The following is a 24,252-nucleotide window of genomic DNA, read 5'->3' as shown; positions in this document are numbered from 1 at the left end:
GAAACAGAATGCTGGACTGGATGGGCCTTGGGCAGTGTGGTGTAGTGGTTAGAGTGCTGGACTAGGACTGGGGAGACCTGAGTTCAAATCCCCATTCAGCCATGACACTTGCTGGGTGACTCTGGGCCAGTCACTTCTCTCTCAGCCTAACCTACTTCACAGGGTTGTTGTGAGGAGAAACTTAAATACGTAGTACACTGCTCTGGGCTCCTCATATAAATGTAAAAAAGGATGCAGCAGAGCTGTTCTTATGACCCAAGGACTCACTTTGGTGCACAGACATGCATTCTCTCTCTCACTCACCCCCCCCCCCAATTCTGTTTTATTTTTTTGGAAAAGAGTGGTAAAACTCTTCTACAAGAAGAATGTTGATATGATAATCAGGCCTTAAGTTGTCTGTAGGGGCCTTGTCAGATCTGCAGCTTCCAAGCCACAATAAATCAAATGACTGATGGGGAAAAATAGATTTGAGGTGAGGAGGAGGGAAGCAGGACCACAGTTAAAGCAGTAAGAAGAGTTAGCCGTTATTTTGGGGAGGGGGAATTTGTGAGGTAGAAAGCCAAGATGTAAGATGTCTCAAGTCACCCAGAAGTCTCTGCTCTTTTTGCAAGTCACAGAAGATGGTCTTAAGTGAGAAGCAATGTGGCAAGCTTAGGAGAAGGAAAAGTAGTGGTGGCACTTTTCAACTCCCCAGATCTCAAGAGAGTAAATCCACTCTGGCTCACTTATAACTGGGATCCCTCTCAGTGGAGACAAGGCACACAATGTCTTAGTATCTCAAAGACATACCTACAGTATAAACCAAAACTAGTTTTAAAGGTGGATCAATCATCACAGCCTCTTCTAAGGACCCTGAGAACTAGTATTCTATGAGCTGTCAAAATTTCTCTGGGATCCCTGGTCCTAATACAAATTTACAAGTCATCAAGTTCAGAGACTGGGTGAAAAACTTAGTTAAATCGGCTCAAATAAATACTGTAGACATGTCCTTAGTACAGATGTGCAGATAACCACTTGCCTGATTGCTTGTGACAAGAATCAAATCACTTCCAAACAGCCAGGCAGGGAACTTTTGTGAAATTGGTCCTTATCTTCTTTCAGGCTAAACACGGCCAACAGGCAGAAATAGTACTGGAGGACTCAGAGAGGCCTATTCCCTCCATTTTTTCATTCATAGCTAGAACTGCAGAGAGCCTAATGTGGCGGTTCAGCCCAGTATCGTACAACAGACCCTGAATCAAGGCTAGCATGCATAGTGGTATAAATCAAATCCCACGTTTGTTTGTTTAATATTATATTGTTGTCTGGAAAGGTCTTTAGAGGTTGCGTTCACTAGAGATAAGGTAGCACAAATCCAGCAAGAATCCTCTTTCCTCTCTTTCCAGTGCTGCCGAAACACAGCAGGGTCAAATGGGAATAGTAATCTGGAACCCACTTTAGCCTGGTCACACATTCTGTTAAACTGGAGCTCAGTAGAATCGTTTTTCAAATAGCTGGCTGTCAGTGGCTTTGTGCAGAGTTAAGAGAAGATGAAATCATACAACCTCCTCAGGATGTGCATTGCTTTGTGGCATGAACTCATGCACACACCCCTCTCAGGTATGCTGGGAGGGTAGGAAAATTATCACAAACAGGAGGGTAATCTCAGGCACACAAACATCACTACATTGCACTTCCACCAATCATACAGCCAACTGTCTCCACCCAAGTCAAGCCATAATTAGCTGATGATGCAGCAGAGTGCACATAGCAGTTAAACCGTGAACCAGAGAAAAAGCATGGTTTGAAAAGCCAAACATGAGCCTAAGAGCCAGCGCTGGCTGGACTTTCATTATTATTTCCACACAGATTTTCTCCTGAGGCCCTAGGTCTGTCCCAGGCTCCCTTGGTGCCTCCATTTCTCAACAGTGGGAAACAGGCTTTGGTGATCTGGAAGTCAGTTCCAAAAAGTTAAACAAGTGGGAGGGAGTACTCTAGGCCAGATCCTCCAAACTGTGAAGAGGAGCATTTGCCAGAAGCCACAACAATACTCCAGTGGGAATTCTAACCATTCCTTATTGTTTCTAGATCCTAGCCACCACACACTCCACATCTACTGCCTTGTTACCATCCGAACAAAAGCCTAAGGGGGGGCAGGGAAGCGCAGTTTAGGACTTTTTTTATTTATTGCTGAATTTATATACCGCCTTTCATTAAAAACAACCCCAAGGCGGTTTACAAAAATTAAAAACATACAATAAAAATGACAATTAAAATATGAAGCTAAAAATATAAAACAAATCTTATTTAAAAACTATAAAATACAAGCATAAAAACTATAAATAAGTAAAAACACATAGAAGCAGCAGTAGAAACAGACATGTAAAAGCATGGGTAAGAAGCCAAGATTTAAGAAGCTTTCTAAAAACTGTGATGGAGTCCGAGGAGTGAATGGCCACTGGGAGAGCATTCCAAAGTCTTCTCCAGAAATTATTACTGTTTAGTTCTCAACTGGGTTTTGTTTTCTCTGACCACCATTCTCGTTTTCCCCAGCTACAAGTCTTGTTGGAAGTCATCACAGTCACAGGATCTATGCACCCATAGCCTGTTTCATCAGGACTGGCCTAGCAATGACCTGTAGAGCTAGGCTATCAATTATAACCCACATAACCTCTTCCTAGCCACCCATACATACTCTCCTTCCTTCTCATCATACTGAATGACACATATCCATATCTGATGCAAGAGGACTGAAGGCTCAGCAGATAGGACCACTGGTGATAACACTGTATGGAAACATGGTGGGAAACTGCAGCATGATTGACAGTCTCTCTCTCTCCCTCCCTCACCTTCCCACCAACAGAGAACAGAATCCAGATACAGTACTAGGAATCTGGCTATAGATCCTAGTCAACCATTATCGAGAATATTATAATGCCCTTATACAAAACTATAGTGCAGCCATACCTGGAGCACCACGTACAATTCTGGTCATCTAACAAAGGACATTGTGGAACTGGAAAAGGTGCAGAAGAGGGCAAGCAAGACGATAAGGGGCCTAGAGCACCTTCCTTTTGAGGCAAGACTACACCACCTGGGGCTATTGAGTTTAGAAAAAAGACTGCGGGGAGACATGATAGAGGTCTATAAGATCACGCATGGTGTGGAGAAAGTGGATAGAAAGGAATTCTTCCCCCTCTGACATAATACTAGAACCAGGGGTCATCCCATGAAATTGATTGCCAGAAAATCTAGAACCCACAAACGGAAGTACTTTTTCACACAACGCATAATCAACTTGTAGAATTCTCTGCCACAAGACGGGGTGACTGCCAAAAACCTGGATGGCTTTAGGAAGGATTTGGATAACTTCATGGGGTCTCCTCTATCTCCTCTATCTATCAGGTCTATCAACGGCTACTAGTCGGAGGGCTGTGGGCCACCTCCAGCCTCAAAGGCAGGATGCCTCTGGGTACCAGTTGCAGGGGAGTAACAGCAGGAGAGAGGGCATGCCCTCAACTCCTGCCTGTAGGCTCCCAGCAGCATCTGGTGGGCCACTGTGTGAAACAGGATGATGGAGTAGATGGGCCTTGGGCCTGATCTAGCAGGGCTGCTCTTATATTCTTACCTCTTGTCCCTTGCCAACAGATAGGAAAAACAAGCTTCTCGGGTGAAAATGCTTCAGATGTTAATAGATTTGGACAAGGCTGAAAAGTTAGTTGCTGAAAATTAATAAAGGAAGCCAAAACCAGAGAAAGCTAATTAGGTCTCATACGTATCTAGATAACAGAAGTGCCATAAACAACCTATTACCAGAATAATTCAATTTGGTGTTTATGGTGCAGCAGCATCTAGGTCATGTTACTAGAAAGACATAGTGAAATACTTAAGAACAGTGTGAAGGCAGACACTTAGGAAGTTATTAATAATCCTGCATCTATTGAAATTTTACGATGACCCATTTTCTGCTCATGATTATTTGTACAAGACATAAATATCCCAGCTTGCTGCCTTGAGAATAAAGCAGAACACTCATACAGATTAACTAACATCATACACAGATAATTATTTGCAAATCTTGAAATACAAAGCCAAGAAACACACACACAGAAACACTTATGCCAAAATGTGAGGAAGACAAGAGAAAGGGCAAAGGTTAGTACAGCATAATCATTTAACTCAATGCCAACCCAATGGAAGAGATATTAGTGATCAGGAATACAGAGAGATTAATATTTACAGGAGAATATTCATTGTATACATTTTCAATTGGCAATGGCAATCTGATACTGTGATACACTGCCCACAGTACTCACTACTAACAGATAGGCAACCACACATAAGACTCATGTAACCTATCGAGTATGCAGTCAGACATGATCTCGATCCAATGCTTTGAAACAATCACAGTTAAGTAATTTGGCTTATTGTAATGCAAGAGCCAAGGCTGTACACTCTGTGCTAAAAGTTTTGAAAATTCTGCATTAAAGAGGGAGAGAGAGAGTCCCATGACCCATATAAATTATGGACATTAAGCTACTCTGCATACATTTGTTTGCTCTGCATAATTTATTCTGCCACTGAGGAGAGGGAGAGGAACAAAGAGTTCTGCAAGGTGCTAAAACCATGTTCTTAGGTACTGAAAACCCTACTCAGCCATCCTCTGGCTTCTGAGAGTTCACCAGTTTATTACCTTCATGCTTTTAAAAATGTCTTCAAGTCTTAAGAGCTAGAAACCATTTTTTTAACGAAGGCTGAAATTTTTAGGACGACCAGTACCATATTCAACATTTACATAGTATGATTCCACACAACCCTGATCTCTATTTGGTTTCAAAAGCCAGTATAGAATTACAAGTCAGTAGAAAACTGACTGAGCAATAAAGAAGGTTAGCAACTTTCTACATAAAACTATTGCTATCAAACAGAGTGTTTCTAGAAGGATCAAACAAGCATTGGTTCAAAGCCCAGTTTGTAGAATTTTAAAATAATCTATCTACTTTAAGAAGATATAAAATCATTACTCAAGAACTGTATAGACTATACCAGTTTCCAAACTTTTCGTTTATGTGGAAAATTACATCAGCAAAGCTTTTTTGGACCATCATGTAAGCAAGCCACTTTAAACATAGCCTATGGCTGACAGGAGTCAAACTTATATATCAAGGGGGATTAAAAATGCAGCTATTTCTAATAACGCATTATACCCATTCACAAACATACTGCATTTGTCACAGACACAGTACATTTACAAGAATTAGACCACTAGTGAGAAAAAGAATGAAACATAAGAGGTACACACGACAATACCGTATTATCTTCTTTTTCCTCCCACAGACCACCTGCAATACCCTCATGGACCACCAGTAGGCCACGGACCACAGTTTGGGAACCACTGGACTATACAATTATAGTGCAATCCTAGGCATGTTTTCTCAGAAGCAAATTCCACTGAGTTTGATGGGTCTTCGTCTCAAGTAAGTATGTGCGCAACTGCAGCCTTAGGGCCTTAGCAAATGACAGAAATTGTTTCAGGGTGACTGGACCCCTAACAATGTAGGCCTTCACACACAGAGGCGCTCTTACCCCTGAACTTATGGGCCAAAGTAAGGTCTCCACAGCCCCTGGGGGCCCCCAAATCCTCTTTAGTCTGTCCCGAGTGGTATGGTCACCTGGCCAAGCATGGTGATGCTTAATTTGTGGGGGGGGGGGTGTGCCTCCAAAGGCTTTTAGGTCCAGGCTCCACAGTTACCTAGGTGCTCCTCTGTCCACACAACCAAAACCAGGGTCACTCATTTTAAAATATTAAATCATTCCAGCAAAATGAGACAGCTGCATGCAGGCTTCATATTCTCATTCCTCCAAATCATGGTTTAGAGGGTCAGGAACCAGAGACTCTTCCTCCCTTCCTCTCACGAAACTACTTCCTGGTTTCTTCAAAACACAGTTTGCCTTGACGCCTGAACTGGTAAGAGAACTGATCCCTCCAAACCAGAACTGCAAATGGCAGTTTGGTTCTGGCTTACAATTCTGGTTTATAGAGACTGTTCAAACTACAGTGTCCTAGTTCAGTCAGAACAGCAAACTGAAAATCAGGAAGCCTTCTGCTAACTTGCCCCCTGCTAACTGAGCAAAGAGGCACCTTTCAAAAGTGGTGATCCTCTTATATTTAGCAGGGGGAGAGCAACTGGCCCTATCCATGCCCAGCACAGCATCCCTCCAGTGGTTGTTGCTGGTGTCTATCTTCTATTTCTCTTTTAGATTGTGAGTCCTTGGGGGAAGGGAGCCATTTTATTTATTTATATCTACGTAAACCACTTTGGGAACTTTTTGTTGAAAGGCGGTATATAAATATCTATTGTATTTGTAAGCTGTACATGAGCAGGGTGGGGGAGCACTCAGACCTGTTGCTTGTTCCTGATCCTCAGAACATGGAGGGTTGGGAATGTAACATTTGAGTGCAGCCACTGTCTCTTATGCCACATCTGCGCTTAAAGTCATTTAAATTATTTTTATGTACACTGTCATTAGCACTTTTAGTCATCTGCTCCTTCTGGGGCTCCCTGTTCAAGTAATGCATGCTGCATTTGCAGGCAACGGGTTATTATGAGCCAACCGGGCTGTCTCTAGAGATGCCTGTACTGTACATGGATTTAGCTTTCAGCAATAGTTTGGTCTACAGTTGTGTACTGAAGGAGCATTCATGTCTTGCTTTATACAGAAGTGATTGCTTTCATCCTGTCACTTCTCACATAGGCTGTGACAAGGGTCAAGAAAACACAAGTTTAACTTTTCAAGCCAGGGGACTTCATAACAAGAGTCTATTATGCACCACCCCTAAAGGACAATGGGAATGTCCCACAGTACATTTTCTTCCCCCACATTTGTTATGTGTCAAGTTAATGCAGGGAAAGATGGTTCTCTTCAAAGTGGTACCCAGTTCTCAATCTAAGTGCAGATGATCAAGAATAGATAAGCACTGCAACTGCTAAATAAGTAAGCATCACCCTAAGGCCTTCTTGATCACTGTCTGCACAGTTGCACAAACAGATATGTCCCCAGTGGGAGAGAATCTACTTGAAGCTCTCTACAGCTGACAAACAGTGAAAACTGAGGCCCCCTGTGTGAAGCTATGGCTAGATCAGCAAATGCTTGCTCTCTGTACTGACTTGCCTCCCCCCCTCCCCCCCTCTATCTATATATAACTCATTTACTCATTCGCCTCCTAGAGAAAGTTGTGGGTTAGGATGGGCAAGATGGGGCGTTTTTGTGTGTGTTGTCATTTACAGATGTACACAATATGAACATTTGAAGCCATAGGAGTTTGCCAATAATAAGTCAGCTGATATGATGATGGAATCATTTAAGAGGAAGCAGATCTAGGCTTCTACCACATGACACAATATTACTAATGGTAAGCAGAGAAGAGTTATTTTTGTTTCCTCCACTGAACAAAACAAAACAAAAAGAACTGGATTTTCAAGAGTCTGTAACTACTGAAGAGATACATTGACCTTCTGGCAGTAGACATGTTTTTCTCAAACTACCATTTCCACACCATCAGCAGTATTTTTATATGTGGCTCCAAAAATGGTTTTCCATTGTAACTATGGCCTTTCCCAAGCAGCTAATTTGTGTTCGAGCTATGCCATTTCAGAATGTATATGGGAGTTCCCATGACTGAATGCTTCTCCATATCGCCTCATTTCCCTTCAACTAGAAAACATGAGATCAGGGGAAAGGCTAGTTTTCTAGGTGCAGAAATTTCTTCCCCCAACATCTTTTTATTTTGAAAAGGAAATTTCACATAGAAAGCAAAGCTATAAATATCATGTTCAATTTATAATTCCCATTGGATGATCTATTATTGCAGTTACAAAAATTAATAGAACAGCATTTAAATAAATACTTTATTTTAGAACCCTACTATCTCCATCATTATAGTTTGATGAAAGTGTGTGTTCCAAAAAACAAATCCAGTTTAAAACACATCTCCTAATAATGTACACCCTTTCTGTACTTTCTCAAGACTGCTCTTTAAAAAGGGCATGAAGACATTTTTTGATGTCTGGTTTGGAACGTTTAATGCTAGTTTTATGTTGAACTTAACTGAATTTTATCCTACTTGTTGCCTTCTTGTTTGGCATTTGCTCATTGCTGTGTTCTACTTTTTTATTTTGTAATTATTGTTTTTGTTTTTATCAACCACTTTGTGAAAAAATTATTCTTCAAAACAGTGAGAAGCATCCTGTCTATGTTATTCATGACTTGCCTCATTGAGATCCATAATGCACAGCCATAACTAACTAGTCCAGATGCTGCCCAATACAACGAAATAAATAAAGCAAACATCTCAAGGCTGCAATACTATGCACACTTTCCTGGGAGTAAGCTTTATTGAAAACAATGGGACTTATTTCTGAGTATATATGCATAGGAATATGCTTTAAGTGCACAAACTTTACCATATACAACATATTCCACATTCTTTTCAGTCAATCTTCAATACACAGACCTGACCTTATTAAGAATATTTATATACTACTTGTCCAAAAAAAAAAAAAAAAAAGAACACCCCAAAATAACTCTAAATAGCATAATAAATGAGAAAATGGTTCCCTGTCCCAAAAGGGCTCACAATCTAAAAACAAATGAGGGAAGAAACCACCAGCAATCTCTGGGAGGGGTGCTATATTGGGCTCAATAGGGGTAGGTGTTCTCCCCCTGCTAAATATAAAAGAGAGCCACATTCCCCCGCCCCATTTATTTGCCACTTCAATCTGGCCGGTGAATTAAGTCACTCCATTTTAATTATTTAATGGAGTTATACTAAGGGTGTATCCTAAAAGAAATCTTACAGACTTCATCAGTAATTTATAAGCATCAATCCTTCCAGTAAGCCCAGGTATCTCTTTTCGATACACCTGGAGAGGAACATAGGAAATGGGGGTGTAGGGAGCTTGCTGGTGGCTGGAGGACCAAGTCCTGCTGACGCCACCCCCACCTCTTTCTATTTTTAATCGCACATGCAAAGCGCGCACACACACAGCATCTGACATCAGATGCAGGGGTGTGGCCATTACCAGGGATGGGGGGCCCCCCATCAGTGGTTCGTTAAATCATTGACTGTGAGCTCTTTTCCCTGCCTCCATGTGGAGGCAGGGAAAGGAACTCCCAGTCAGCAATTTAAGGGAACACTGACTGGGGAAACTCTGAAGGGTCTGACTGGCCCTGGCATTAGCCACGCCCCCTGCATCTGATGTCAGACAAAGGGGGCGTGGCTACTGCCCAAGAGTGGGTCCGTACAGCCTAGGGATGTGCACAGAACTGGCATGGGGGGGGGGCAGCTTGAGGGTGGAGGAGGAATACCTTTAAGGGCTGGGGAGTGTACTCTTACCCACCCACCCCGGCATGTTTCCTCTACCGGTACTGCAGTTTAAAGGGGGTCGGCGGGGCAGCAGCATACCTCCCTGACGCCCCTTCCGGTCCAGTAGCCTCCCTGGACCGGAAGTGACTGGAAGTACCCGGCGCGCGGGTGTGTGCATGTTGTGCTCGCTCACACGCATGCTGGACGCGCATGTCCGGGCACTTCCAGTCACCTCTGGTCTGAGGTGGTGACAGGGCGGCAGAGAGGTATGCTGCTGACTCACTGGACCCTTTTAAACTGCAGCGCCAGCGGGGGGAACCCAGGTGGGGGGCAGAGCACCCTCCCCAGGCCTTAAAAAGGTATCCCCCACCTTTGAACTGCCAGGCTTTCAAACCTGTTCAGAGGCCTGTAAAAGGGCCTCCAAACAAGTTCGTGCACATCCCTAGAACAGACCCTCTCCTATCCTCCCCAGTCAGCATTTCATTGAAACACTGACTGGCTAGGCTTCCCCCACCTCACCAACCCATCCAATGAAACACTGCTTGGAGAGGAATGGGGCACACCTCACACTCCCAGCAGGTGAGTGCTTGGTTCAGGCTGGGTGCAGGAGGGAGCAGGGGGGTGCCATGGGCAAGGAGGTGCCTTGGTGCCCCCCCCCCACCCTGGCGGCTGGGCTGAGGGATGGTTATCCCCCGTTTGCTCCATTGTCCCCATGCCCCCGAAAGGAAGCTCTCTTATACCAAATCAGACAACTGGTCCATCTAGCTCAGCACTGTCAACACCGACTGACAGTGACTCTCCAAGGAAAAGATTCCTGCCTTATCTCGAGATGCCAAGGATTAACCGGGGACCTTCTGCATGCAAAGCAGATGCTGGACCACAGAGCCCTGGCTCTGGCTCCTTTTCACATGTTTCTACTGCGTATGAAAGACATCTAAGGGAAGCACCTCACCTCAACCAAGACCTACCACAGCCCTGTTAATTTTGCTCAGTTTGTGAAAGCAAATGTCAAGTAGACAACACTTTAAAATGTCTCTCTCTTCAAGGAGCAGACATGGAAAAACAAAGCACTTTACCCTAAATGGACTTACAGGGATCCCCCTGCCCTTGTTTGGAGGCACCTTCAGTCATGTGAGCCCCTGTCTGCACTCTAAAATGGTACAGCCCAGGCCAGGTTTTGCTCCCTAAAGAATTCGGCCTACCTTGCCACAACACAGGCAGTCCAATCTATAGACTAGTTCTGTTACAGTATCAGAATTTCACTTGACTTGTTCCCTTTGAGTCAGTGAGACCAAGTCATCTTAACTCAAATACTCTCCACCTAACTTGTTTATGGATCATAGCATGAAGCAGCTAATAACAATGGGGATATACCAATAGTTAGTTAGTCAACTGGATATTAGCAGTGTTGGTTTTAGCACTGTTGAATATGGATCGGGGCGGGTGGAAAGCACCACAAAAGTCACTATTTTGTACAGTGACTATATTGGGATATACCAATATAGTCACTGTACAAAATAATGACTTTTGTGGTTCTTTCCACCCACCCCAATCCATAATCAACACTACTAATATCCAGTTGGCAATACCATCCACTGATAAAGAATAAATATGAAAAAATGTAAGGGGCCCTGCTATAATCTGTAGGAAATGAGATTTAAAATGCTCTAGTAAAGGTAAAGTGTGCCGTCAAGTCGGTGTTGACTCCTGACGACCACAGAGCCCTGTGGTTGTCTTTGGTAGAATACAGGAGGGGTTTGCCACTGCCATCTCCTGCACAATATGAGATTATGCCTTTCAGCATCTTCCTATATTGCTGCTATAGGTGTTTCCCATAGTCTGGAAAAAATTTCCCATAGCCTGGGAAACATACCAGCGGGGATTTGAACTGGCAACCTTCTGGCTTACTAATCAAGTCATTTCCCCACTGCACCATTAGGTGGCTTAAAATGCTTAATTTTTTTTCTTTTTGATTAAGCCAAAATGCTCTAGTAGCTTGGCTTAATAAAAAAGAAAAGATTAAGAGAGAAATTTATTACAGTACCTAACGAGAAGCTTAATGGTGAAAGAACACCAGAAACTAAATGGCATTATAAACTCAGAAGGATGAAAGCTAGAACTGTCTCCCTCATAAGAAAAACACTCATGTTTTTCAGAGCAAATGGACAAGGTCTGCAATTCTACACATTTACCAAGGAGTAAGTCTCCTTGAACTCAACAGGACTTGTTTCTGAGTAGACATACATAGGACTGCACTGTAAGGAGAAAAGACTGATTCTGCCTTCAAGTCCAGCCACTATTTTCAAAATATGCCATATTAGGAAGATCGTCCACTTTATTTTTTAAAAGTCTGCAAATTACCAACATGTTTATATACGTACCATTTGAGGCTACTGATGGACAAGTCTTTTTTCTTCCTAACTTGAGATTTCATTCCATGTACCTTGTACTCCTTTGCATGCTGCAATAATTGCAACATAGTGCTTTAGAGAACAAGAGCTAAAGGACTGGATCACCCCATTAGATGTCTAGTCATATCAGCTCTTACTAGAATATTGTCAGAAATGTCACAGCATAGGAAAAGATCTACTGACTAAGCATACCCTGGTTGTCATCCCCTACGATCAGAGGGTGGCTTCATATCCCATGACCAAATATCTGGCAATTATTGTTCCAGCTCCGAGTTCCACATAATTGTCTAAATGCATTTTGGAATGTTACAAAGTTCTCCACCTCAGCCATATTCTGAGGCAGGGAGTTCCACTAATTGTTTATACCTTATCTGCTGTCTGTTAGCTCTAGTCAAGATTACTTTGCTTCCACTGACACCATAATCCACCTTCATGGTATTATTGTTTGCCTCCTAGATAACTCTCCAGATCATAACACATTTTCCAAACCTACCCATATTTGATTGATGGAGAGAAAGTATTCTCTCCCTCCCATGACACAAGAATTGGAAACTGAAGTTCCTCTTTGGGACAGTAATTCTGGTTTTCAGTGATGATGTCAGATGAGCTTTTGTTCTGGCACACAACATTGGCCTAGGTGTGTTCCAAACAGTCCAGGAAAGAACCCCAACTCCCTTTACTGACACATCATAAACTATTCTCCCTCAATCACACCTTCTTCTAGTTGGCTCAGTGGAAGGTGAGTCATAAGCAAGTCAGCAGGAAGTCAAGCTTCTGCCAGACAACAGACAACACTGCTCTCTGAAAAAACAGTTTTATTAATCCACACCTTGCGCCGATTTCATCCTCCGAGACCAGGGAGGACCCAAAAAACTAAACCAAACACAGAGCCCTCTGGACTCAGCTCCAGACAACCATAATCCAGATCGAAATCTTCCCTCCTGAACATATGGTTTGCCCTGACATACACATTGCCCTTTCACCACAAGGCCAGGAATACCAGAATCTTGGGCTGTCAAATATTCCCTTTTCTTTAGCTGTATCAGAAACATAAGGTTCTTAACCACTAGGGTAGCCACAGTTCTCAGTCAAGCTCACAGAGCAATCCTACACACAACGGAGGCACTTGGAATGGAAGAAATAGTGTACTGGCAGCAGCAATAGTACTAACACAAGTTAACAAAGAGGCCCATATGGGGCACCACAATGCACATGCTTGCCTGATGTTAAGAAACAGTCTACCACCCAGCCTCCCCCACGATCATCTAGTAAACAAGCCAGGACACACAACACCACAACAGAGATCTTGACAGCCAAAGACAGCGGCCGCTGGAGGGAGCACCCACGCTGTCTTTATGGCAACTACACCACACATCGGCTTAGCTCTGAAGGATCCCAAGTTTACTACCACGGTGAAGACATGATGCACAAAGAACTTGGGAAGGAGAATAGAGAAGGAGTAGGAAGAAAAATGTATAGTCAGACCGTACAGGCACTCTTTCCTAAGGCAATATTACCCCCGAGAAGAACCACCACTCCTCCCGCATCTCCCTCCTCCTCGCAAGTCATTGACACTGACGCGGATCAAACCCTCCCTTCACCAGACACTGAAGAGGCGGCGAGAAGAGGCATGACTCGGTCACTCTTTAACCCGCAGTCGAGTGCGGGCGTTGAAAGCGTTAAGGCATAACTCCTCTGTGAAGCAATCACGCGCAGGCATCCTCACGGGATTTTCACTACTCTTTGGAACCTTTACGAAAGGGTAAAGGTTCCAAAGAAGCGGCTCCGAGGAAGCAAGAACCAGAACCAAGGGCTCGCTTCGAAGCCTTGGCAGGTTTACAGAGCGGAATAAAGTCACAGATGGCAGCGAAGCAGCAACTCAGGGCTGCCCTAGTTGGAAGCAGGAGCACCGCGACGCGGGAAGCTTTCCCTAAAAAGAAGGGAACCCGCCGGGCCTAGCCCAGAGACTGAGCTGGAAGAAAGAAAGGAGGCAGCAACCCCTGCGGCTGGAAGAATCCCCACGGAAACTCCCAGAAGCATCCCGCCTCACCTTCGGTCTGTGCAGCCACCTCCGGACAACAGCGGGCAGCATGGCTAGGTGCGCGGCGGCGGCCGAGGAAAGCGCACTCGCCCTGGTGGTGCTCCTGTGCCGACACACACCTGAGCAGGCTGCACTCCCCGACTCTGCCTGCAGCCGGCGCAAGGCACCGCCTAGGGGCGGGGCTCTTGCCGCCAAGAGCGGACCACAGTAGCGCTGGGATGGGCTCCCTCTGGAGGCGAACGCTTGATTGATAAGGAGGCCGCCTCTTTGTGTGCCAATTGGCCGTCTACGAGCTGCTGGGCGGGATCTAAGCCTGGCGGACTCGAGAGGACACCACGTTCAGCCGCGCCCCCTGCGAGACGTGCAAGCCCGCACTAGCTCCCAGCGGGGTAGCGGCGGCTGGGCAGGGCGCGAGGCAGCCTGATGTTCCACCCTTGGCAGGGTGGATCTCATCATTCCGACTTCGGGAAGCAAAAGAGCGGGCCGCCAGTGCCAGACCCCATTCGGCCGATGGCGCTTTAAGCCCAGCCGCCGTCGTTTCCTCCTCCTTTTTTTTTTTTGCGGGCGGGGGCGCTGATGTTCCAGCAGCGATGTAAGTAGGTTTAGGATATAAAGGCTGGATCAGTTTTTTTTTTTTTTTTTAATGACCGTCGCAGAGTACAGGCGAAGCATCTTAGCGCCTATATGGTATCTGTATTATGTTAGAAATCGAAATGTTACCGATACAGGTTTGCCTGGCCAGGTGTGGCATTTCAGAAAGGAGAAAGACAAAATTCGGCATCGTATTATTTATCATTACATTTATAGTTCTCCTTTCTTCATGGAACTGAAAGCAGGATTTCCAGGTGGTGTGTCCCATCCAGCAACTGAGCAGACTTAGACCTGTGTTTAGTAATAGTATAATTCAGTAATCGTGATGATGCATCATGTGTCTTCAGACCAGATGTGCTCTTACCCCTGGACTTCTGGGCCAAGGTCTAGGGCCTCTAAAGCCCCTGCCCCCACCCCCATCCTCTTTAGTTTTTCCCAGGTGGTGTAGTTGCCACAACTGGCCCACACTGCACTGGGTAGCCAAGCATGAGCTCTGCTTTAGAGACAGTGACTATGCCTGGGACATCTCTTCAAAATTCAACTGTGTATTTTTAAAAGAGGCAAAGAGTGCTTGATGATTACTAATGAGTAATTTCCTATTTTTGTTATCTCCTCCCCCTGCTCCATGTCTACAATAGCTAAAGGAATGTCATCCACACAGGACAAACAAGAATGCATACATACACCCTTTGGCAAGCATACCTAGTGTGTTGATTTATTTCATTTTTAACACTAGAAAATATGGTTGAAATTGTGAATTGGCCAAAGATAGAAAAGGCACTGTTAAATGAGTGATCTGCCACATGAAAAGAGGAGCATCCCCCCCACCTTCCCTAAATATTATCTCTATTCAGCTGTAGCAGCAATGTGGAGCTCTACACCTGCTGAATTTCTGCCTTTCTTACAGAGGGGTGCCAACTAAAGAGCAGGAATACATGTGGCACATGCTGGATTGTTGATCCCTTTTTGGCTCTACAGGCCTGTACTACAGGCAGAGTGGCCATATGTGGGATAGAAGGGCAGCCTGGTAAAGAGTCCTAGACAAGGGCATCAGAGAATGGCCTATGGGGCATAGGCCCCCAATGAATGGCTCAGAGCCCCAAATTTAATCAGCCACCACCCTCCTCCATGACCTTTTCCAGAAAGTGGAGGCTTCTGCACAGAGCATATGAGAGAGCTCCTAGACCCACCTAGCTCTCTTCTGCTTAGACTCCCACCTTCATAGGTGCTGGATATTATTACATTATTAGAGACTTTCATTCATTCATTCATTCATTCATTCATTCATTCATTCATTCAATTTATATACTGCCTGACTCCAAAGGCTCTAGGCAGCTCATAAACATAAACATAAAAACAAAATAAGATCCAGAAAATATGAATACAAGTGTGAAACTAAAGCCTGCCCAGTCTGTGAAAATGGGGAAGACTATTGCAAGCAGATCATCTATAAAATCACTTGTGGAGAATGTGGTGAAAATTACATAGGGGAAACAGGAAGACATCTGGTCACCAGATTCAAAGAACACCTAGCAGATTCTAAATACATAAACAGGGGAAAACCATGGTTTATACATATGAAAAATAAACATAATGGAATAACAATGCCTCTCAAAGTAAGCATTTTAGAATCTGGACATTCTACACTTAAAAAGGAGATAAGGGAAACATTATATTTGGATAAATGACGGCCAGAGGTTAACGGCAAAGAAGAAATGAGTGAAATCTTAAAGTACATAGGTTATTAAAGGATGCAAATAACATTTTTGTGTCATACCCTTCCTCTTCCAGGTTTTTTCTCTCTCTCTCTCTCTCTCAGTGTCAGCGATAACCAGGTATAGCTGTGAGTCATCAACCTTCTCCTCCCCCGTTTGTTATGTATTAAAGGTAAAGTGTGCTGTCCTGGTGATTACAGAGCCCTGTGGTTGTCTTTGGTAGAATATAGGAGGGGTTTTACCATTTCCTCCTCCCGCGCAGTGTGCAATGATGCCTTTCAGCATCTTCCTATATTACTGCTGCCCGATATAGGTGTTTCTCATAGTCTGGGAAACATACCGTCAGGGATCCAAACTGGCAACCTCTGGCTTGATAGTCAAGTTATTTCCCTGCTGCGCCATTAGGTGGCTTTGTTATGTATTACCCAGGTGTTTAATTAGATTGGGGATATAAATGTGGATATAAGTGTTTTGGATATAAGTGTGGATTTTAAACAGTGGGATATAGAACACTTGACGCTAACATATATATGTCAAAACGTCTGTTCTTTGTTGCAATTCCCTCTTTCTGTGTTTTAATTTACACAATAAAAAAGGTCTGGAGAGAAGTATTGTAAAATAAGAAATTGTTAAAACACTTTAAAATAATTTAAAACATGCAAATATTATTAAAAGGCTGGCTAAAGAAATGTGTCTTAAGGGTCTTTTAAAGGCTGGCCACCTAATGGCGCAGTGGGGAAATAACCTGCCTAGAGAGCAGGAGGCTGTTGGTTTGAATCCCCACTGGTGTGATTCCCAGAATATGGGAAACTCCTATATCAGGCAGCAGCGATCTAGGAAGGTGCTGAAAGGCATCATCTCATACTGTGCGGGAGATGGCAATGGTAGACCCCTCCTCTATTCTACCAAATACAACCACATGGCTGTGTGTTCACCAGGAGTTAACACTGACTCAACAGCACAACTTTACTTTAAAGATGTTTACCCACAACATCTGTAGGGAGTGCATTCCACAGCCCAGGAGCGACCACAGAGAAGGCCAGCTCCTGAATCACTGCCAGACAAGCTGGTGGCATTTGGAGACGGTCCTCTCTTGATGACCATAATATGTAGTGGGGATCATATATAGTGGGGATCATGCAGAAAAGGGTGCTCTCCCAGATAACCTGGTCCCAAGCTCTTTATAGATAATTACCAGCATTTTGCATTTTGCCTGAAAACCTACTGGTAGCCAGTGCAATTTTATTAAAAGAGGCATAATATGGTCTCTCCTAAAAAAAAAACCCCCAGAGACTAATCTAGCCACTGCATTTTGGACCAACTGAAGTTCCCTAACTACATACAAAGGTAGCTCCACCACGTAGAGTGAATTGCAGTTGTCAAGCCTAGAGGTTACTGTTGGAGCTAGAACCCTGGCAGCATCAGCTCTCAGCTGCAATATCTCATAGTGACCACTGGGTTTTTTTAGGGTCATGGATAAAAGGACTACTTCTCTCTTTGTTCTTCCAGGTTTAGTCTCCATTTTGTCTCTCCAGAGATGGCTGTTTGTTTTGGTCTCTCTCTTCAGCTATGAGCTACAGCTGAAATTAAGCTGCAGGCTTTTTGAGATTCATTTGTAACCTTTTCTTTAACTAAATCCTTGTAGTTCTTCAGTACTAAAGAACTGTCTCAAGACCTCTTGCTTTGCTGCTTTCTCACCAAACTGGTTTTGCTTTGCTATTTGGGGACTAAACTGCCATTCTTCCCTACAGTTACCAGAGAGTGCTGGACAGCTCTGAGATCATTATCAGCTTTTATCAGCTTCAGCTGATACGTCAACTATGTCGATTTCTGGAGGTAAATGACCTTAAAACAGTGGTACATATGCTGGTAACCTCCAGGCTTGACTACAGTAATGCACTCTACATGAGGCTGCCTTTGCATGTAGTCCTTCTTTCTTCTTTAGTTGTTTCTCTTATTAGAGGTTAGCTATCATTAAGGCTACTTGATCTTTTAGAGTGACTGCGTCACTCTAAATAATGACGCAGTGCTTCTACCACCATACCAGTCTCTAAGGTTTTTTAACCATGATGTTTTCCTTCTTCCTGCCCTCAAGCTTTTCCTTGCAAAATATTAATTGCAGAAGACGATATCTCTGATGTCTCATCACATGTCCCAAATATTCCAGTTCCCTTTCTTTTATTGTTCTTAAAATTTCCATGTTTTTACTCATTCTTTGCAGAACTTCTAAATTGGTGACTCTATCTACTCAGATAGAGGGTAATCCAGAAACTACAAAACGCAACAGCCAGATTGGTTTCTGGGACAACATAAAGGGAACCACTTAACACTGGTTTTAAAAGAACTGCACTGGCTGCCAATCTATTTCTCTAAATAGTGACACAGTGCTTCTACCATACCAGTCTCTAAGGTTTTTCAACCATGAAGTTGAAAGTGCTGGTTAATAACAAAGTGCTGGTTATTAATTATAAAGCCCTTAACAGCTTGGGTCCAGGGTATTTAAGAGAGTGCCTCCTTTGTCATGAACTCTGCCGACTGTTATGATCTTCTGGAGAGATCTGTTTATGGTTGCCGCTGGCTCGTTTGGTGGTGACCAGGAACCGGGCTTTCTCTATGGCTGCCCCAGGGCTTTAGAATATGCTCCCTGCTGAAATAAGAGAATCTCCTTCTCTGTTAGTTTTCAGGAAGACCCTCAAGACTCATCTGTTCTCGCAGGCTTTTAATTAGAATTAATTTTAATAATTTGTTTTAATAACTGTTTTATGCTACTGTTTTTATTGTTTCATGTATTTTAATCTATGTTGATTTTTAAATATCGTTTTAAACTTTGTACACTGCCGAGAGTTGTACATATCAGGCGGTATTAAAAATATAATACATAAATATGATGTATAAATTATCTTCAAGGCATGGCCACAGATGTTGTATCAACCGAAGTTGATAGACGGTGCTCCTGGCCATAGCCTCAATCTGAGAAACCAGAGTGAGGCCTGGGTCCAGAAACACTCCCAAGCTATGTACCTGATCCTTTAAAAACATATGTCATTATTCTTGGTGGTGGGTGAGTATGATTGAGTTTAATTATCAAAAGGGATCTGTGGACCAGGGTCCCAGATCTTTCAAGTACCTAGCCACGCCTCTGGGCCAACATATTATCTCTATATATAATTCATTAAGGTAATACTTGGCAAGCCCTGCCCCAGCTGCAGCCACAACCAATGAACATGCAGGGACGGGGCTTTCACACACAACCTGGCAAGCCCATGGAAGGAGCTTTCGCCACCATCTCCACTGCCAGTGCCCCATCGTTGGCCATCCTCTCTGCCACCATGGGGCAGCTTAAGGTAGGGGTGTGTGGGGGCTGAGGAAAGGCCAAGTGGCAAGCAAGGGAGCGAGGAAATGGTGAGCAGGGAGCAAGAAAAGGCTGAGCGGCGAACAGAGCGGGGTGAGGAAAGGCCGAACGGTGAGGGAGGAAGGCCGAGTGAAGGGGCCTTCCATCACTCCGCCAAGTCTCTGGGGTTGGGAGGGCCAAGTGAGGGGGTGGGAAGGCTGAGTGTACTAGTGCATAGATGCTCTGTGTGGGTTCAGCTTATCTATCTATCTATCTATCTATCTATCTATCTATCTATCTATCTATCTATCTATCTATTTATAATACACTAAGGATGTATGTTGCAAGCCCCACCCCCACAGTGCTTTACCAATTGGAGGTAACAGAGCAGAAGCACCATGGTAATTGGGCAGTGGGGGTTCCATATACAGATAGGGAGGAGGAGGGGTGAGCATGTGAGCGAGCAGCAAGGAGGGGGTGAGCGAGTGATGGGGAGGGGGCAAGAGAGAGTGAGCGAGTGGTGGGGAAGGGTGAGCAAGTGGGTGAGTGGTGGGGGAGGGAGCGAGTGAGTGGAGGGGAGGGGTGAGTGAGTGAGCAAGCAGGAAGTGAGCAAGCGAGCGGTGGGAAGGGATGAGTGAGCAGCTGAGAGGGGTGACTGACACTGAGCAATAAAGCAGGGGCAAGGAGAACAACAAAGTCGTAGTGCACAGATGCTCTGTGCAGGTTCAGCTAGTTATTATTATATTCTTTATTATTTATGCTTCCAAGCAGTTCAAATGAAAGGAAGAGCTGCTTCTGCCATCACCACTGGGTGCTGTTAATCACTTTCCCTTCCTTCTGCCACCAACACCACTTCTCAGGGGTCCTGCTCTCAGTGACCACAGGCTGAACATACACTGCACTGGTTCACATGGTTCTCCCCCACCCACATTTTATCCTCACAGAAACCTTGTGAGATAGATTAGGCTGAGAAATAATGACTTACTCAAGGTCATGCAGTGAGCATTGTGACTAACTGACAATTTGACCCTGGGTTTCCCCATTACTAGGCCCAACACACTAACCACTATACCACGCAGTCTCATTTTGTTTTTTAGAAAAATTAAGTGCCATGCTTGCGAAGAATCCCCAGCCTATAATCCCAGCTGTGTGAAGATTTGCTGTGCTGTTCAGTTTCAAGAAAAGCATCTTCTGTATTGCTCTTAAACACTTTGCTTTTAGTCACATGCTGTATCCTGTGTGGCCTTCAAAACAGGTTGCAGGGCTAAGACTTAAACACAAATTACACCCTGTAAGATCTAGCTCTTTGCCACTTCCCCTGGAAGGGTAGATAATGGGTTTCTTTTCTTAAAACTGGAACACTGTATAACAGACTCACCATTCCAAGTCAAGAAGTTTGCCCCTTTTATACATCCCATATGGAACATGTTTATTACCTTTTAACCTGTAACTGTGTATCATTTCTTTCACCAACCAGTCCTTGACTGCAGTGTGGGGAGCTATGTATCTTCTATCTATTTATTTCTCTAAGACGTACCTGTGGCTAATCTCATGTGTGGCAGCTCTCGCGAGAGTTCGCACACAGCTGCCCGGATAGCCACAGGGAAGAAAACAGCGATGGCGGCCGGCCATGGGCAGGAGAAGGCAGCTGCCAGGAGCAAGCACGGCGACCAGCAGGAGGAAGCGGTGGGCCAGCCACCAGGAGGAGGAGGCAGGCCGACTGCCAGGAGGAGTAGGCGGGCTGGCCACTGGGAGGAAGCGCAGTGGTCGGCGGGAGGAAGTGGCAGGCCGGCCAGCAAGAAGAGGTGGTCGCTGGTGGGAGGTGCCAGGCCAGCTGGCCGGCAGACAGGAGGAGGTTGCAGCCCGGTGGGCCAAGGCAGCCGGAAGGAGGGCAGGTAGCTGGCTGGCCGGCCACGAAAATAAGCGCCAGTGGCGGGCGGGCAAGTGGGGGTGAAAGAGAGGAAACAGTTGCAGCAAACTAGAGGCACAGCTACTATATAATTATTCTGCATAAATTAAGGATCCTGTTTTGTTTTAATGAACAGCTATAACAATGTATATTCTAACAATGCTAGTTATGTAGTTTCAAAGTTCCTTCTCATATTATATATACTGTTACCTCTCTATCCTCCAGTATTTCACAGCTTTACAATTAGTTAACTATATAATATCCCCTGACGAATTGGTGAAATTTTTACTTTGGGGATTCTGCTGATCATCCTAGCTTTACTTTATTGGCCAATAGATGTTTTACACATAGGAGCAGGTGAAGAAAAGAACTGCTAAGGCTGCTATTGTGTGGTGTTATATAGTCACTTTCACTTCTTATCTAGACTGCTGCTGGCACCTGCCTTCAGGGACTCTTGCCTTCGGTGACCACAGGCTGGACACACACAGTGCCTTGATAATACAATGCAACTAATAAAGCTACTGCAGAAACTTATTTAAAATATTTGTATGCAGGTTTTCTGTTTGTTTGTTTTTAAATCCAATCAGTTAATATTATTATTTGCCTGCCTGCTTGCCAAGATCTCTAAGGTGAGAAAGTGTTCAGAGAAAAACCTGGTTCATCGAGCACCAGCTGGAGGAAAGGTCCCATGAGATAAAGCTGGCTGTAAACATGTACCCTGCCTGCATATATATTAATTAGAGGAGGAGAGTGGGGGAGAAAGAAAGAGTTTTTTACAAATAAAATTTGGGGACTCCTTCCCTTTTCCAAATGCTCTACTTTTGCCCTTTGGAAAGTTCATAAATGCTTCAAATCATTAAAGGAATTCTTATTTCCTTGATGCTTAAATTATAATCCACAACCTCATCCCAGAGCAGTTTCACCCAGTCTTTGGGGAATATTCCTAGGACTAAAACACCAGCAATCAATTTTGTTTTAATCTCACTTTCCCTGAGGGTGCTTTCTATCAACTATTCTTTCAACAAAGGCTTTCTGAACTAGTAGGTAAGGAGCTTATGAGATACTACCATTATAAATAATGTGATGCAGTTTACATAATGCTATGATGAGAGTCAGGGCTGACTTTCTAATAGGACAGTTTAGCTACACAATCACAAGTATTGATCCAAGTCCCTGTTTAATCTACTGTGGAAGTGTGTGATGTTTTTGTCTAGAAATTGAATTTGAGAAGATACCAACATTTGCTCCTGCATCTCATTTTGGTAGGGTGGGCTTGATGGTCAGGAAGATAGGATGGCTTATCTTAGAACAGGAGTTCCCAACCTTGGATGTTGTTGGACTTAAGCTCCCATAATTTCTAATCACAATATGGCTAGCTCCTGTGTTAGAAGATGCCACAGGTACTTGGTGATTGTCCAAAACCACAACTGAATAACTGTGCAGCAGGATTCGGTGGAGCAGAAACACATTTTCCAATAGCTAGTTACAGTTTTCAGGAGCATTTTTGAAGTACTTTCTTCAAAATTACTACCCTAAAACATTTATTTAGGTTTTTAACTACACAGTATAATAGACCAAAAAGCTAAGCAAGTCAAGTAATACAGCGTATGTGTTAACTCTGAATACCACTTGAGTTGATTTGTCTAAATATCTTACCCCAATTATATATGATGTGCCAATTATCTGATGCCTGCCAGATTACTAAAATCCTGTCTTCATTTAAAATAACTCAGATGATGTTCTGAGGTGCGAAGTTGCTATATATAGTTTAAAATGAGACCTGTAGCTAGTAGTGCACAGCAACCCCCTTCTCAATTTGGAAAACATTATGTACAAACTAAAATGCCCACCAGATTGTGCGAATGTGCATGCAAGTCTGACCATAAACACAGTGCGTGTGTGTGCGTGTGTGTGCGTGTGTGTGTGTGTGCGTACACCATCCCCAGCGAATACCATTCCCTTCTTAACTGGTTTTGGTCCATCTTTTTCCCCTTGGTCCTTCCCTCTATTTGATCCCTTGTTTCAAGGGACTGATGAAGGAAACCTCTAAATACTAGTGATGGGGCTTGCAGTGGCAGAAATCTGTTGCCTTCCTGTCCTGCTTGTAGGCCTTTCAGAGTGAGGGTGTGCATGAACAGCGGTGGTGGGGAGCGTGGAATGGGAGCTCTAATAAAGAGGCAGGTCCTTGCCTGCTCTCTGCTGACCCATGCAGCTTCCTGCTGGGGCGGTGCTAATCCCAAGTATCCCCGCGTGGCACTAGCATACACACATGGTGCCTACGCATGAGTGGGCGCCATTTGCGTGGTCAGCAACACCCTTATTCCAGAAGCATCTGGCTACGCAGCACTGGGCCAAGATGCCGGACTAGATGGCTCTGGATCCAGAAGGGCTTTTATATTCCTATACTGCTTTATCTCTACTGCCTGCTTCCCCTACATCCTTTTACACTTGTAAGCAATCACTGTGGCCAATGGCCATGTTCATGAGATGCCCACCAAATGGTTGGGATACGTATAGAAATATGACCTAGAGATTGGTGAATAAATGCATAAAGAAGCAGAGCTTGTTTGCTTCACCTGTTAGAGCAATTGTTTCCACTTTCCTAAGCCCAGGACAGTCACTCAGCTGTTCCAAGACAGTAGCCGTGCTGGTTGTTGCTCACCTCTACACTCACATTCATCCTGGGGCCTTTTCTCCCAGGCCTGTTATTTGTGACTGGTTTTGCCCCTTCCTTGTTTGTGGGAAGTACCAGGGGCGTAACTATAATAGGGCAAGGGGAGACAGTTGTCTGGGGGCCCATTGCCTTGGGGGGGCCCCACAGAGGCAAGTCACATGACTGACTCCCCCAGCTGTGCACCCGCCCGGGCACAGATATCATCCTCTGGGCAGTTTCATGGGGAAGGGGGGG

The 24,252-nt window shown here is 44.3% G+C and overlaps 1 protein-coding gene across 1 annotated transcript in view; it reads right to left on the bottom strand.

Annotated features, from left to right (window-relative positions):
- The window catches only part of ZFYVE28 (zinc finger FYVE-type containing 28), a 30,339-nt gene extending 16,294 nt beyond the window's left edge, over nucleotides 1-14,045 (bottom strand). Inside the window, exon 1 of the mRNA XM_053293599.1 lies at nucleotides 13,808-14,045. Coding sequence (XP_053149574.1) covers nucleotides 13,808-13,849 — 42 coding nt within the window. The 5' untranslated portion in view covers nucleotides 13,850-14,045. The remainder of the gene's footprint in view (nucleotides 1-13,807) is intronic.
- Nucleotides 14,046-24,252: the final 10,207 nt, after the last annotated feature.

Source organism: Hemicordylus capensis, chromosome 2, assembly GCF_027244095.1.
Source record: "Hemicordylus capensis ecotype Gifberg chromosome 2, rHemCap1.1.pri, whole genome shotgun sequence".
Taxonomy (NCBI): domain Eukaryota; kingdom Metazoa; phylum Chordata; class Lepidosauria; order Squamata; family Cordylidae; genus Hemicordylus; species Hemicordylus capensis.
Note: the sequence above shows the minus strand (reverse complement) of the source record. Positions and strands in the feature narration are given on the sequence as shown.